This window comes from Oncorhynchus mykiss, chromosome 18 (assembly GCF_013265735.2).
Source record: "Oncorhynchus mykiss isolate Arlee chromosome 18, USDA_OmykA_1.1, whole genome shotgun sequence".
NCBI lineage: Eukaryota > Metazoa > Chordata > Actinopteri > Salmoniformes > Salmonidae > Oncorhynchus > Oncorhynchus mykiss.
The window spans coordinates 22897073-22913800 of record NC_048582.1 but is presented as its reverse complement, the minus strand read 5'-3'; the positions used below and the strand labels follow the sequence as shown (position 1 = coordinate 22913800).

The window sequence follows — 16728 nt, the reverse complement described above, 5'->3', positions numbered from 1 at the left end:
AGAGCCCGGACTTGAACCCGATCGAACATCTCTGAGACCTGAAAATAACTGTACAGCAACGCTCCCTATCCAACCTTACAGAGCTTGAGAGGATCTGCAAAGAGAAATGGAAGAAACTCCCCAAATACAGCTGTGCCAAGCTTGTACAACAACCTTAAGAAAACAAGCTTGACACACACTGTTTTTGCTTATGGGGTGTTGTGTGTAGATTAAGAATAAGGCTGTAACGTAACAAAATATGGAGAAGGTCAAGGGGTCTGAACACTTTCCGAATGTGCTGTGTGCAGATACTTCCTAGATCTATGTACAAGATACTTCCTAGATCTATGTACAATATGTATTATTCACCTTGAGATGTTTTATTTGTGACTTCTGTCTTTCCCTTGTCCTAGGTGTCTTTCAAAGTAGCCAAATATTCTCTCTCTCCAGACATGAAATATGTGCTGTTTGCTTACGAAGTGAAACAGGTAGGATATGAATAGTCGTTAAATGACTGTTGTTTGTTGATTACCGTTACACTTTTAAATAACAGTTACGAGAGATAAACATGTCAACACATACAGTACAACGTCACAGGGCGTTATTAGTGCACCAAATGTCAACTGAATTCAATTGTCTTCCACCAGAGCAGTATGAGATATGGATCACCTTTCAGCCAAACAAATAATGATATAAATAACCAAACAGCTACAGAATGAATCAGTGTTTCCCATGACCCTAAGCATAGTTTCAATTGCAATTCCTTGATTCCTCGCCTCCTCTTTCCTCGCCTCCTTCTGAGAATGCATAGCAGGAGATGGTCCGAAAGAAGTCGCCGATCTTCTGTTTCAATGCGTTTTGAGAAGGAGTTGAGGAGAGAGGACTCAAGGATTCAAGGAAATTACAATTGAGATTCACCCATAGTCTGACCGGGAAGGAGACCAAACAGCAAATAGGCTCTGATCAGAAATCGGATTGTACCACCTGGGTTAACGGCAGGTGTACTAACCTCAATGAGTTTTATCTTATTTCTCTTTCTTCATTCTTTCTTCATCCTTTATGTGGTTTTCCGTTTTAAATATTTAGGCCCTAACCAAGGATCTCTCATTGATTTCCTCTTTTTTTAATGGCTGGATCACATGGCAACCAAAGGCTTGGAAACATTGCACCAGAATGGGATTCCCTAGAGAATGGACTGATGCAAACGTTGTTTAGTTGTGTTATGCATTGTTATTATGCAGTATCGTTGGTGTGCAGCCAAGTTTGCGTGATGATTAACCTTACCTGACAACTGAAGACTTGCGTTGGCTCCCTGAGCTGTGTGGGCTAACACAGTCTTCAATTCCTTTTGGAAACAATTACACTGTGGAATCCCGACACGTGGTTCCTAACATGATTCATTTGCATCATATATGCTTTATTGTCGTCTGTTATTTATTGTAACGTTAATTGTCAATACTTTTCATTTCAGGTGTATAGACACTCCTATACGGCGTCGTACATTGTTTACAACATCCACACAAGGTAAGAGACTGAATGGACTGGTTGATGCTTCGTGTCTTGTATTGACATGCATGCTGAAGAACATACTGTATTATGTATGACACACCCCATCTTTGACACCTCTAGTTCAACAACAGATGGGGTTTGTTCATGTCTGTCTGCCTGTCTTTGTGTACTTTTGTGTGTGTGCTTGTGTTTCAGGGAGGTGTGGGAGTTGAATCCTCCGGAGGTCCAGAATGCAGTGCTCCAGCATGCAGCGTGGGGTGTGAAGGGACAGCAGCTGGTGAGTCTCTCCTCTTCTTTGATGCAATACACTTCCTCGTTTCCCTCTCTCTCTCACCCAATCGGAAATCAACCTATGGGCACAGCTCCTAGGCTGTCATGGATGCCTCATCACAAATATGAAAGAAATTGATAGGTGTGAGCATTATTGACGGCTTTTGTACAGGGTTCCATCAGTATGTGTTGAATGTGCTTTTATGGCATGCAGGAGGCCCGGTTTTAAACCCAGTCGTGTCACTAGGGGTTGGTATCAAATTTGCTGTATTTATCATTCTTGTGATGGCAAGTTGTGGTACAGTACAAAGCACCATTTGTTGTATATCAGGCAGCCATTTTGAAAGCAGGTGGTCCTGTTACAGGTGGGGATGCAGACTACACTTATCCAGACAAGACATCTTTGAGCTTCTGTTTGGTCACAAACAAAACCCAGCATGTGATTTTTGTCTGGCCAGACATCTGGCGACCTAACGAAGTACACTTGATTGTTAAAAGGGTACAAAGGTGAACGTGTTCAAGGAACTGATTGAAAAAGAGAATACTGAAGTTTAGCAATATATAATAATTCATCAATATCAAATCAAATCAAATTGTATTAGCCACATGCGCCGAATACAACAGGTGTAGTAGACCTTACAGTGAAATGCTAATTTACGAGCCCCTAACCAACAGTGCAGTTTCAAAAAAGGAAAGATAAGAATAAGAGATAAAAGTAACAAGTAATTAAAGAGCAGCAGCAAAAAAACAACAATATATACAGGGGGGGTGCCGGTACAGAGTCAATGTGCGGGGCCAGATGAGGTAGTATGTACATGTAGGTAGAGTTATCAAAGTGACCATGCACAGATGACAACAGAAAGTGGCTGTGGTGTGGGGAGGGGAGGGGAGGGGAGGGGAGGGGGGGGGGCAATGCAAATAGTCTGGGTAACCATTTGACTAGATGTTCATGAGTTTTATGGCTTGGGGCTAGAAGCTGTTTAGAAGCCTCTTGAAGCTAGACTTGGCGCTCCGGTACCGCTTGCCATGCGGTAGCAGAGAGAACAGTCTATGACTCGGGTGGCTGGAATCTTTGACAATTTTTTGGGCCTTCCTCTGACACCGCCTGGTATAGAGGTCCTGGATGGCAGGAAGCTTGGCCCCAGTGATGTACTGGGCAGTTCGCACTACCCTCTGTAGTGCCTTGCGGTCGGACGCAGGGATCACAGGGAGTACAGGAGGGGGCTGAGCACGCACCCCTGAGGGGCCCCTGTGAGGAGGATCAGTGTGGCGGATGTGTTGTTACCTACCCTTACTGTACCACCTGGGGGGTGGCCCGTCAGGAAGTCCAGGATCCAATTGCAGGGGGAGATGTTTAGTCCCAGAGTCCTTAGCTTATTGATGAGCTTTGAGGGCACTATGGTGTTGAATGCTGAGCTGTAGTCAGTGAATAGCATTCTCACATAGGTTTTCCTTTTGTCCAGGTGGGAAAGGGCAGTGTGGAGTGGAATAGAGATTGCATCCTCTGTGGATCTGTTGGGGCGGAATGCAAATTGGAGTGGGTCTATTGTTTCTGGGATGATGGTATTGATGTGAGCCATGACCAGCCTTTCAAAGCACTTCATGGCTACAGACATTTAGGTAGTCATTTAGACAGGTTAACTTAGTGTTCTTGGGCACAGGCACTATGGTGGTCTGCTTAAAACATGTTGGTATTACAGACTCGAACAGGGAGGTTGGAAAATGTCAGTGAAGACACTTGCTAGTTGGTCAGCGCATGCTCGCAGTACACGTCCTGGTAATCCGTCAGCGGCCTTGTGAATGTTGACCTGTCTAAAGGTTTTACTCACATCGACTGCGGAGAGCGTGGTACTACCTATTATGGTGCACTTTAATTCCTGATATGGATCAAAGATAGAAATAAGTCATAATTTAAAATAAAATCACTACCATATTTCCCTGGCAGTGAGCTAGTGCTGTATTGAAGCAGGATACTGATGGGAATCAGAGTCTGGCTTTTGCTGTGTTATAGTTTTTTAGCCACCGTGCAAAGCACAATTGCAATTCTCCTTACTCTCATTTCAGATCTACATCTTTGAAAACAACATCTATTACCAATCAGATGTGCAGAGCAATTCTCTTAGGATTACTTCGTCGGGAGAGGAAGGAGTCATATTTAATGGAATCGCAGACTGGCTGTATGAAGGTTTGTCTGAATGCCAATTTACAGGTTCAGGGCGTACCCAAGGACACAATGTCAGGAAAGGTATTCCAGGCATTGGAAATAAATAATGTTCAGCCACAAAGGAATTCATCACTTTCACAGTTGAACGGCTCTCAGTCGCATTCGGGGACGGATGGAATAAGAATTCAAAATTAACACTACTAACGATATTTGTCCCATTTCCGAAGAATAATTGAATAAATGAGAACTAACTCAGAATTTTTTATCAAAGTTAATTAAATATAGATGAAGGAATGTCATTATTTCACCACAGCAGTGTTAAGTCTCCTCATGAATGGGCCATAATCTACACATTGTTCCATGCTCAGGGATAGCAGAGACAATTGCATTCATCATTTGCACTTATTAATTACACCTTAATGATGGATTGTAGCCCTGACTTTTTTATGTTTTTATCTACATCAACCCAAATCAAGTTCCATTAAAAAAAATTTCATCCTTTTGACATATTTTCAGAGAGGTTGTGTAAAACACAGATTTCCAATTGATGCAGATACAAATTCGAACTTTCTCTTAAACTTCACTGACAACAACAAATTTATCTTATACAGTATATAGCAGCTTCAAGTGCTGGTGTACAGAAGAAGCCTATATTCACGTGGATAGGACTAGATCTGGAGGGACAAAATGATAGTGTAGTTTCAACCTTGTGTTTTTAGAGGAGATTCTGCAGTCACACATTGTCCACTGGTGGTCACCTGACGGAGAGAGACTGGCCTTCCTCATGATCAACGATACCCTGGTACCCAACATGTTCCTGCCCCGGTTCACTGGCAGCCCCTACCCCAGATCACAGGAGTACCCATACCCCAAGGTAATGGAAAGACGCAATATAATGGGACCGCATGCTGTTGTAGAAAGTGCATGCATTTGTCTGTGTCATTATTTTGCCCCCCATTGGTGAAATTGTGCTTGTTTGTTGGAAAAACAACACTATTGGTTTTTTAGCAACAACAACAACAAAAAAATAAAATAAAAAGTATTTTCAGTTCTGATGATATAACTTGTGTCTTTGTTGATACACACAGTATGCTAGATTTGAGCTTTGGAAGTCATGTCTCTGTGCTATCGACTGATGCGTTGTATTATGTGTACGGCATGTCGAAACAACAACTATGGCTGTCCAGTTATCTTGATTATCCTGTGCACGGAGTTGGTTACAAATACTGCACACATCAAGGTCTTATATTCTGATAGATCAAGTGTTTATGGAGCCTCAACAAAAGGGAAATTGGAAACTGAATAAATGACCAGACAAAATGATCAGAACACTGCTCAGATTTTATAGGAGGAGGTAATAGCGCTTCTAACAAAGGCTGTGATGGTTATGGAATTTTGGATTACGGTTATTTGTCAGCCAAATGGTCACGGTTATAGTTACAAGTATAACTGTTCGAATAGCAACAAAAAAAGAAGAAGCACATCTTCTCCTCTGGCTCCTGACTGCACGTCTGGTCTTTTTGAATGCCCGGCTGTCTACAGTCAGCTGTTCGTTCCAGAACACCAAACGGGCTAGTTTTATCTTCTCTCATCTCTCCTTACATCGGCTGTTAGATGTGAATCAGGCTTACTCTTACTTACTGCTTTTAGGTGAAGTTTGTCGACTTAGACATAACGTTCTTCCTCCATAATCGTTGTTTACCGTGCCAGCCCTACTTCTATCACATCTAAATCTGTCTGAACAAAGAAGCCTGCCTTTATGAAGTATTCACAATGATATTCTGCCAGTTCATTCCTTACCTCCAGGGATTTTCAAAAAATGTATGATTTGCTCGGTCATCTCTGAGATGATCTCTGGTTGGATGTTAAGCTAGGACAGACATCCAAATGGTCCAGGCAAAACAAAGATGTTAAGCTAGGACAGACATCCAAATGGTCCAGGCAAAACAAAGATGTTAAGCTAGGACAGACATCCAAATGGTCCAGGCAAAACAAAGATGTTAAGCTAGGACAGACATCCAAATGGTCCAGGCAAAACAAAGATGTTAAGAAGATAATAACCTGTGAGGTCATTTGAAACATTGATAGTTAGCATAGTTTATAATGAGTTGCTGAATATCCACTGTTTATGAACCTTGGTTTGAAAGCGGTGTAGCGACAGTATTTGTTTTTCTCAGCATACTTAATAATTGACTTTATGAGGATCTGTTTGCTGACAGGCTGGCCAGCCCAATCCTACAGTCAGGCTGTTGGTGGTGAACCTGTACGGCCCCACACACACTCAGGAGCTGGTACCACCTGATGGCTTGAAAGGAAGGTGAGGAAGACACATCATTCTGGCAGCCCCTTAGTTCTTTTAATCTACATTTGTAATTGTTGTGGTGCCACCAGGCATGTCAGGTTAGTGTTTGCATGTTATTTCTTTACTAACCGTTCTGACCAGTATTCAACAATTGAATCTGTATGTATGCATGTTTAATTGTTTCCAGGGGCAGACAGGGACCAAAAATCGGTATTGTCATTTCTAACACACCGGCCCATTTGTTCCTTGATACCCCCACACCTGTCCATTATATTCATAAATTATATTCCCCCATTATTAGCCAGAAATTGATCATTTTGCATGAAAAATCCAAGTTAAAGAGGCCCATAGACTAAAAATGAACCAGCCAGTCTGCCCCTGATTGTTGCAGTTGTCGTGTCTTTACTATCATTAAATGAAGACTTTTTAGTTTTTATCAAAGATTCTCTGTAATTACTATTACGCGATTAAACTTATTAATCATGTAACTGTAATTAACTAGGAAGTCAAAGTTATAATTTTCCTAATATAACTTTTCAGATATTTTCATATCTGATCAATAGTCTTCTGAATTAATGAATTATTTATTTTACCTCACATTAGTCTCATTCCAAGCATCGTAAATTGTTGGTTATCTGCACGAACCCAGTCTTCACTATGAGTTCTCCATACATCAATTGTCTAAAATAATTTATTTATTAACTAACTAAACAATCACAGAAGTGCACACACAAACAAACAAAGTAAATATGGTTACAAGAAATGATAGGGGAATGTGCCCTAGTCGGCTAAACCGGCATGGATCGGTTTACAAAAGGGAAGTGCAAAAGGGAAGTGGGGGTCAGCTGAGATAAGACAACACACAGTTGATAATTATAACAATTGAAATGCTAATCCTTTGCACATGAACGCTCACTCATTCGGGAACAATTGCAATCAATATATATATATATTTACGCTCAGTGTGTCGTCGGGATCTCTGATGAAAAGTTAGTTTCTGTTGGAGAGTAGGTCCGCCCTCTCTGTCGTGGTTAGATTGGATAGTTCAGAGTGACATTCATTCATGTCGTTATGGATAGATGTTTTGGCGGTTGTCGGTCTTCGCATTCAATGATACCGAATTCCTAGCTGCAGACTTGTAATTAATATCAAAGACTTAAAGACTTATTCTGTCGGTATCGATAGTCTAAGAGTTTAACCACGTGGGATGGTTAAGAGATTCAGCAGTCTGGTCTCAAACCTTGGCCCTCTCGTTATCGAGGTAAGCTGGTCTGCAACCTTTGTCCTCTCGTAATGGAGAGAAACATGGTCTGTTGAGAAATTCTCAAAGTGGGTTTTTTATTCGGGAGTTGCAGAAAAGGGCCTGTCCCAGGATGCCCGACCCTAACTGGGCTCATGGGTGGTCCTCTGATTTAGTTAAACTCAAAAGGGAATTGGAGTTTCCTTCATTAAACAGTCCAAAATCAAACAGTATCACCTTCACTCATTCATCTTATACAACAATTAGATGTAAACCTCATATCTGAGGCTATTATATAAACAGCATTATGGCAATGTTGCCGTATTGTCTCCCATGAGTTTCACACAATTGTACCAAACGGACCAGTTCGTAGCTGGATTCTTCATCGATCTTTTATACCTTCTCCAGAACATGAATGTTGCTCGGACCTCAAGTTCTGTGAGGTGGAAGAAATTCCTTTGTTCTCTATGAAAATTCACTCTGTCTCTATACTATGGCCATGAGGAGATAATCTCCTCCGGGAATTTACGACCTCTCTCTGACCACAGCAGCCTGTGTGTAGGAGACAGGGAGAGGGGGATGGGGCTTGCTGTACCCAAAGAGGGCAACGTCATGACACAGTGCATGTTTGATCAAGTGCTATTCACAAGTACACAACCATCATTCAGAAATATGATTCAATTGGCCCAGAGAAGTAGTTGCTATACGTCTGAATGTTTGTCTGACGTCGACCCAGAGAACACTATGTGAGTATGGTGAAGTGGATCAGCAACACCCATGCAGCGGTTCGATGGCTCAACCGGCCCCAGAACGGGTCCTTCATCACTGTGTGTGATGCCACCGTTGGATCCTGTGTACAGGTGGGTTTTTCCTTCACCTACACTAAGATGGTCCTCACTAGAAATGGGTTTTATTGGTGTCGTCAGTGTCGTACTCCATGTTTGGATCTAAGACGTGTTCCTTCACTTGAATTTCAGAAACATGAGGAAGCTTCAGATCTCTGGCTCACCAGACAGGTAAACTGAAATGTAAATGTTCTATAATATTAGCAATTCATATTTCCACCGAGTAGCATTTTATTTGAATGCTATTGTGGGCTCGATTTGCTCCAAATTGTGCTGCAATTTTAAAACAGTGAGTATTGTATCTATATGCTAATAGTCAAGAGGAAATTGATGCACGTTGACTGTCCCTTAAATCCAATGTCCTCAGAACCAGGAGCCAGTGTTTTCAAAGGACGGGAGTAGGTTTTTCCTGACCATACCGGTGAAGCAGGGGGGACAAGGAGACTTCCATCATATTGCCATGTTCACCAAATCGGTGGGTGCTGTCATACAGCACATGGTTATCTTGTCATTCTCCGGCTTTTTCAGTGCTCACTTTGCCTTTTTTTTTTTTACATGTTTTTTTTATTGAAAAAAATCACAATTTGTCTTTTCTCAGTTCAGAAGTGATCAAAATGATGCCCGTCACTTGACGTCAGGCAACTGGGAGGTCACCAAGATATTAGCCTATGATGAGGGGGAGCAAACCATGTAAGTGTGTCAGATCCTTTCAGATCAGTTATGAGAACAATTTCATGTCATATTTCATGTCACAGATATGAGCTCCAACAAGTGTTGACCTTTCTTTCTCTTTTCAAACATCTCTTCTGTTGGAACTATTCTATTGGTTACTATAGATTCCTGCACTTGCCCTAGTTAAAGTCATTCTGCTTTCACCTACATAGATATTTTATCGGTACTCAAGACTCCCCACAAAAGAGACACGTGTACAGGTGAGAAATGATTCTAAAACATTTTCCCCCGTGAAGAAATGCGCATGGTGAAAATATTCTGCTCAGTATCACCAGACATTTCAGCCGCATTCTAGTAGCTGTTAGCCCTATTCAGCTCCAGTTTGACTTGCCAATTCGTATTGCATAGATGTAGTACATTGTTGAAATGCAATTATCTCAAGAATGTGAAGAAGTGCTAAACAAAAATAAATAAATCCCTCTTTCAGTGCGTCTACTATTGGTCTGTTCTCTCAACGATGTTTGACCTGTGAGATGAACCAGGAAGCATGCACGTTCTTTGATGCAGACATCAGCCCGAACAAACAGCATGTTATTCTACAGTGTAAAGGTACGAGCCTGGTCTGTGTTTTTCCTTCTGGAAATCATTCAGAGAAATACAGCTTTATGTGGATATATTACAGCCACTGTAGTAAAACCCAACCTATTCTGGGTAATGTATGAGATATGGTTAGGGAGTAATTATGTCAATTATGCCATTATGTATTTTATGATATAGTAGCAGATGGCGCCCGGGTCTCCTAACCACTGCTCTAATAACTATATCCCACGGGTGACGTCGTTGGGCTTACATAGGCTAGGGTAGCTACAATACTACTATAAAACCATGTTAGAATATCATAGTGTTTGTTCAGTCTCAAAACGATGCAAAGCAGTATTGCTAGTGTATCTTCTGTTCCACAGGTCCCGGTGCTCCATCTGTGATGCTGCAGAGTTTTAATGATGTAAACAGTGAGTAATACTAAATATTGATATGAACTCTCGTCTCCTGTACTGTACTGTACTGTTTCCAGTCTGTTTTAATGCTTCCTATTTCATATTTGGCCACGGGATTGTTGGCTGTGTTTCACATCGTGTGAAATAGATTTTCAACAGCTGTCCAAATGAAATGTTCTGGCAAGGTTTAAACGAGCATCTGGGAAGTGTTTTTAATGCAAATGGTATTGAGTTGTTGTTTTTTTTATGCCTGGGTGCTTTTCAATGATCCTGAATATGAGGCATAATTGTACTGAAATTATGTGATTGTTGACCGTCTAAAACAAAGGATCACAGGGCGTCTGGTTTAGATGCAGTGGCCTATGTGAAGTCAGCCAGCTGTATTAGAAAAATGTCAAACTCAAATGAATCTGCTTCTTGAAACAATCTGTTGATTGATTTTCCCATCACAGTTTAATACCCAATATGATCAGTGTCCTTGTGTCCCTTTACACACAGTGTGATAATGGTTACTTTCACACTTTATCCTCACAGCTTACTTTATATTGGACAACAACATGCCTCTGAGAGCTGCCTTGGAAATCAAAAAGATCTCTAAGTCAGATGTCAGGGTTATTCCAAGTGAAGACTTTGGTAACTAACCATTTCTTTCTGTGTATATTTCTTTATTTTTACATTTTTATCTCTCTCTCTCTCTCTCTCTCTCTCTCTGCTATATAGTCTGCCGGTCACGCTTTATTCCTCGTTCTCTCGCTCTCTCGCTACAGTATATTCTTTATTTTAATAACTATTGTAATTCAATATTTTCTTCTCACAGAGCTGCCTTTGAAACTCACCTATCCCCTTGACTTTTCTGAATCTCTTCTCTATGGCCTTCTTTTGATTGTGTAAGCATCGCTCCTCTTTCCTAGCGTTCTAACATAGTTACACAGTCTTCAGTCCATTTTCATTCAGCAATACGTTTAGAACTGAAAACTTTACTTTGAGAACAAACACAATGGTTTTCTAACTCCAACTCCATGATGTGAGATTACGCTTTCTTTAATTCAGGGAAGATGTTTTCACATAATATGGAACTTTAAATGAGTTAGCTTGTTTGAGAAGCTTGAATCAACCACCCTCTCTCGCTCGCTCGCTCTCTCTCTCTCTCTCTTTCTCTCCCTCCCCCTTCCGCCCCTCTCTTAGTGATGGTGGGCCTGGCAGTCAGTCGGTGAGTGATGAGTATGAGCTGGGTTGGGACTCGGTGCTGGTCAGTTGTGATGAGGTGATTGTGGCCAGGCTGGATGGCAGGGGGACAGGCTTCCGGGGCCTGAGAGTCCTGCAGCAGGTCCACCAGCGCCTGGGTACCGTGGATGTTCAGGACCAGATAGCTGCATTGGAGTATGTAACCTCCGACCAGCATGTGACGTGATGAGATATGACATAATTTTCTGGTTGCATACACATATTTAACAGATGTATTACGGGTGTAGCAATATCTAACAATACACACAAATATAAAAGTAAAAGAATGCAATAAAAATACATAGAAATATTAGGATGAGCTATGTTGGAGCCCAGAGTGTGTGTGTGTGTGTGTGTGTGTATATATATATATAGTTGAAGCCATAAGTTTACACTCACGTTAGCCAAATACATTTAAACTCCGTTTTTCACAACACCTCAGAAGTTAAATCTTGGTCGCAAATGGGTCTTCCAAATGGACAATGATCCCAAGCATACTTCCAAAGTTGTGGCAAAATGGCTAAAGGACAACAAAGTTAAGATATTGGAGTGGCTATCACAAAGTCCTGACCTCAATCCTATAGAAATGTTGTGGGCAGAACTGAAAAAGCGTGTGTGAGCAAGGAGGCCTACAAACCTGACTCAGTTACACCAGCTCTGTCAGGAGGAATGGGCCAGAATTCACCCAACCTATTGTGAGAAGCTTGTGGAAGGCTACCCGAAACGTTTGACCCAAGTTAAACAGTTAAAAGGCAACGCTACCAAATACTAATTGAGTGTATGTAAACTTCTGACCCACTGGGAATGTGATGAAAGAAATAAAAGCTGAAATAAATAATTCTCTACTATTATTCTGACACATCACATTCTTAAAATAAAGTGGTGATCCTAACTGACCTAAAACAGGGAATGTTTACTAGGATTAAATTAGTTTAAATGTATGTGGCTAAGGTGTATGTAAACCTCCGACTTCAACTATATATATATATATGTGTATAATATATATATATTTAATTACATATGATGGGATGTATAGACATTATGGACGGTATACAGAAAGAATATATATATATATACAATATGGTGGCAGGGTATCCTACTGGTTAGAGCATTGGACTAGCAACCGAAAGGTTACAAGTTCGAATTCCCGAGCTGACAAGGTACAAATCTGTCGGTCTGCCCCTGAACAAGGCAGTTAACCCACTGTTCTTAGGACTTCATTGAAAATAAGAATTTGTTCTTAACTGTCTTGCCTAGTTAAATAAAGGTAAAATAAAATAGAAATATACGATGCAATATACACTACTAGATGATAATACACTATATACAATGCAATACATGAGATGTGATATACAGTGTGATACGATGCCATACAATATGATATAATACAATACCATAAGATAAGACAGGATGCAGTATTTTCCCCTTTCCATTGAAATCCATTGAAAATGTATGGCATGGTTGTACACTCTTAAACTTCCCTGTCAGTCATCTGTGTTAAAGCCCTCATGAAATGTCTGGAAAAATAATTAGTCATTCGGTTTTGGGTTGTTTTTATTGACTTATTACAGATACTTGATGACACTCCCATACATTGACCGCGCGCGGATCGGAATCTACGGAAAGGCAAGTTTAACTGCTGTCTTTCAGTTGATCACCATGCTTCACACTCACGGGCGTGTTCAACAAGTGAAGGTGTTTCTTCTCTTTCCAGGGATACGGTGCTTACCTCACCTTGATGCTTCTGAGGTCCACTGCGCTGATTAAGTGTGCAGCTGCTAATTCCCCAGTGGTTGACTGGAAACTTTACGGTGAGTAATGTTTTCATGATCTTACCCTTTCGTTCAGCTTCCTTGACAGATTAAACCTAGTCCTGGATTGAAAAGCAAGCTGAATGGACAATCTCCATTGAAATAGCTTTTCAGTCTAGGTTTAGGCTCAATCAAGGATTGGGAGACCGGTGCTGTGTTTTTTGTGTGAGTACATTTTCCACAACAAATGACATGAAATACTGTACAAATTTGATTATCAATGAAATTGTAGTTGAAAGAACTGAATACTTTTTTTGAAACGTTGTGTACTTTCTCTACACGAAGCTTCGGCATTTTCAGAGCGGTACTTTGGCCTGACTTCAAAGAACGACAACAGATATCAAGTAAGTTGTTTATCACAGTCAATCTGTTGGTGTTATTGATGGTTTTCTATTTGTGGGTTCTACAGTTTATCACAGCAGATTGGGGAACAGTGGGAACTGTCACACTGAAGCGTGTGTGTGTGTGTGTGTGTGTGTGTGTGTGTGTGTGTGTGTATGCGTGTGCGTGTGTGTTGGGTGTTCATGGGCCAGGTATTGTTCATGAGTCAGAATAATAACTTGTGTGAGATTACAGTGTAATCGGTGAAAGTGTCTCCCTGAAAGTGGGTTGTTGATATGTGGGCCACACAGTTCAAGCCATTTAAAATGTAAATTATGCTAGTCCAGAGAAGCAGGTCAAAATGATTGTTAACAAACAGCAGGGCATCACTCATACAGTCCTGAGAGGTAGATGGAAAAAGACATGAACACATTCTGTTAATGAAGCAACACACTGGATCCCCTGGGGGTGCTAGACAGGTTTGATCCAGTCCTGTATTGTAGCCTGGCTCAACCAGACTGGACACTGTGCTCAGCATTGATTGTGAAGTGAAGGAATAAGTGAGCAGTCTGATTCAACAAGGCTAGTTGTATATCGTAATCTTTTCACAAATCCTTTATTCACTGCTGTGGTTGGTTTTCCCTCAGATATTGTTTTCTCTTCAAACCTGAGGGTTTGTTTTGCATATTTATGTGTATATTGATGTTTATAGTGTATATTGATGTGAATATTGCTGTGTGAATATTGATGTGACTATTGATGCGTATATTGATGTGTATGCTGTATATTAATGTGTATATTGGTGTGAATATTGATGGGAACATTGAAGTGTGTATTGATGTGTATTGATGTGTTTACAGGGCTCATCTGTGAAAGAGACCTTGGTCTCTGCATGACTCCCTGTCAAGATCAAGGTTCAATAAAATAGAAAACCTTGAGGTTACACTGTCTCCCATGTCTATTCTCTAAGGTTTCTAGAGTGCTTCCAAATATGAAAGGACTGCAAGGAAACATGATGAAAGGACCCCAAGGACCGGATTTTCTGTTGATTCACGGAACAGCTGATGGTAATTACCCTTTTGTCCAACAGAAATGGAAAATAGACGATCCTAAGTACGTCGTAATCAGCGGTTGGCCTTGTGTTGTTTTCAAAGACAATTTGCGAAACCAATTGGTGTTTTTTTGTTCTTTTCTCAGCAAATGTTCATTTCCAACATTCAGCGGAGTTGATTAAGCACTTGATCAAAGTTGGAGCGAACTACACAATGCAGGTACGAGCCGTGATCCACAAATTTGAATGAAAATGTTGAATGAGTGATTACATAATGTGATTATTGAAGTGATTTTGATTGCTAGCCAATATATTTGCGACACACACACACACACACACACACACACACACACACACACAATACGAAAAACATGAATTGACTTTCTTGTTCCTTCTAACTGATAAACGAGTAACCACACTTCACTACAGGAATGACAGTCCCAATGACCTTGTGTTTGACCTTGGACCTTTGTTTGAGACAGCTTTACCCAGACGAGGGCCACTTCCTGTCCCTGCAGAGCCAACAGCACCTGTCTGAGTCCCTGGTTGGCTACTTCAGAACATGTTTTCAGGACTTCAGCACACCGCTACCTGAAGAGATAGGCAAAGAGGATGATGACTGACAGGGTTGGGGTTAGATGGTGACTGACAGGTTTAGGGTTAGATGATGACTGACAGGGTTAGGTTTAGATGGTGACTGACAGGAGGACGTGCAGACGGGCCGTGTGTGGATCTGGGATCGCTATGTTGAAGCAGTACAGTGACTGCTCTGCCCTCGCGAGGGCTGTTGGCTGTTGATTAGGTGTCCAATGTAGGCAAGACATAGCTGATGTGGGGTAATGTGGTGTGTGTGTGTGTGTGTTTGGTGTGTGCGTGCGTGCGTGCTTGCAAAATGCAGGACTACAGATCACGGAGGCTTTCTATTGGTAGAACAGCACAATGGTTGATGGACAAAATCTGAGAGTTAAATGTTATTTTTGACATTTTTTTAATTCCACTCAGTGATACACTGGTTTCTCCCTTCACAGCGTTTACCATCAGCTGTATCGTTATACTGTGAAAGCATGCTTTTGTTGAAGCCCACGTTTATCCACATTATTCCAATTGTACTAAGCATCATCAAACACAACTCTACCGCTTTCCGTCTGTCTTATCCCATTCCTATCTGTGCACTAATAATGCTTCAATTTTACTTTCAGTTGCTGACATGCACACATATTAGGTGACGTTACATACGATATAGCGCCATATTATTTGATAAAGTGCTATTTTTCATGTCTTTATGATACGCTGTTTTCAGCTGTACGTTTACAGTATACAGTGTGTATATTTTTGAGATGTGTGTTACAGGGGGTGATCTATTCGAATATTGTGTGAATGAGTAGTCTTTGTTTTTGCTGCGGTTTGTTACACTTCAGATTAATAGCCATTGTCTTTGGATTCATTGAACAATAAAGAACTTAAGAAAACAACTGTGTTCTGCCAATGAAATGTCCATGACAGGTCTCTCTGGGTCTCATATTGAGAGACTTTCTGTTGACTTTTCCATCTGCGAGCCAAGTAAATATGGGGCTCAAAATGATATATTCTGCACAGAATTCAGATGTCTGGAACGACCGTGAATCTGAGGTCTTTAATCCTGCTTGAGTAACCATTGGCTACTCAGTGTCCCAGTGGTTCAGAGGGTAAGTTATGAGAGCACACAGGTTGGAGGTTATTGCTGTTCTCTTCATTTATTGCATATAATACAAACAAATGCACACATTGGGTATGATATCCCTGTTATAGTAGTTGTTTCCCATTCATCTTCACTTGATTTTATTAGGTGTATTTGACAGGGGCAATGCACATTCATCCACATGTGTGAAAATGTCTGTGCCAGATTAGCCAGCCGGCTACTGTAGTCCCATGGATCTAGCCAGTGGCCTGACTGATTATTTTACAGACAGACTGTTTGCGTCCTGAATGGCACCCTTTTCAGTGCACTACCTGCAGAACCACAGAGCTCTGGTCAAAAGTAATGCACTACATAGGGAATAGGGTGGCATTTGGGACGCAGCTACTGAGAGAAATGTAATTACTTTACAGGACAAATGAAACACTGCCCTGTGAGTCAGCTTCATACCGCGTCTCCTCTGACCGAATGATCCTATTTGAGAGAAGGAAAGTGCAAAATAGGTCGCCTCAGAGCCACGTATACTAATACACAAGAGTTCTGTGCTTCCCCATTGTGTGAGACAATGGTGAGCGAGGCAATCAGTCTGTTTTAACCACTACAAAATAGCCCTTGAGCTTGAGTGCCAAATGACAATAGCACACTTCTCCCATCTCTGCGTGAGGGTATC

At 41.2% G+C, this 16728-nt stretch overlaps 1 protein-coding gene across 3 annotated transcripts in view; it reads left to right on the top strand.

The window, feature by feature from the left end:
* Nucleotides 1–15852, top strand: part of LOC110495837 (inactive dipeptidyl peptidase 10) — a 50742-nt gene extending 34890 nt beyond the window's left edge. Inside the window, exons 5-26 of one of the 3 annotated variants that reach the window (XM_021571306.2) lie at nt 393–467; nt 1451–1503; nt 1684–1765; nt 3823–3943; nt 4642–4796; nt 6142–6239; nt 8201–8324; nt 8442–8480; nt 8677–8784; nt 8908–8999; nt 9194–9241; nt 9469–9590; nt 9944–9991; nt 10511–10609; nt 10794–10863; nt 11162–11356; nt 12772–12826; nt 12915–13011; nt 13297–13355; nt 14303–14399; nt 14530–14603; nt 14866–15231. In XM_021571306.2, coding sequence (XP_021426981.1) covers nt 393–467; nt 1451–1503; nt 1684–1765; nt 3823–3943; nt 4642–4796; nt 6142–6239; nt 8201–8324; nt 8442–8480; nt 8677–8784; nt 8908–8999; nt 9194–9241; nt 9469–9590; nt 9944–9991; nt 10511–10609; nt 10794–10863; nt 11162–11356; nt 12772–12826; nt 12915–13011; nt 13297–13355; nt 14303–14399; nt 14530–14603; nt 14866–15006 — 2052 coding nt within the window. In that variant the 3' untranslated portion in view covers nt 15007–15231. Of the gene's footprint in view, nt 1–392; nt 468–1450; nt 1504–1683; nt 1766–3822; nt 3944–4641; nt 4797–6141; nt 6240–8200; nt 8481–8676; nt 8785–8907; nt 9000–9193; nt 9242–9468; nt 9591–9943; nt 9992–10510; nt 10610–10793; nt 10864–11161; nt 11357–12771; nt 12827–12914; nt 13012–13296; nt 13356–14302; nt 14400–14529; nt 14604–14865 lie in introns of all 3 variants that reach the window. The other 2 variants (XM_036952277.1, XM_036952278.1) reach the window with 2 other exon arrangements.
* The last annotated feature ends 876 nt before the right edge of the window (nt 15853–16728 follow it).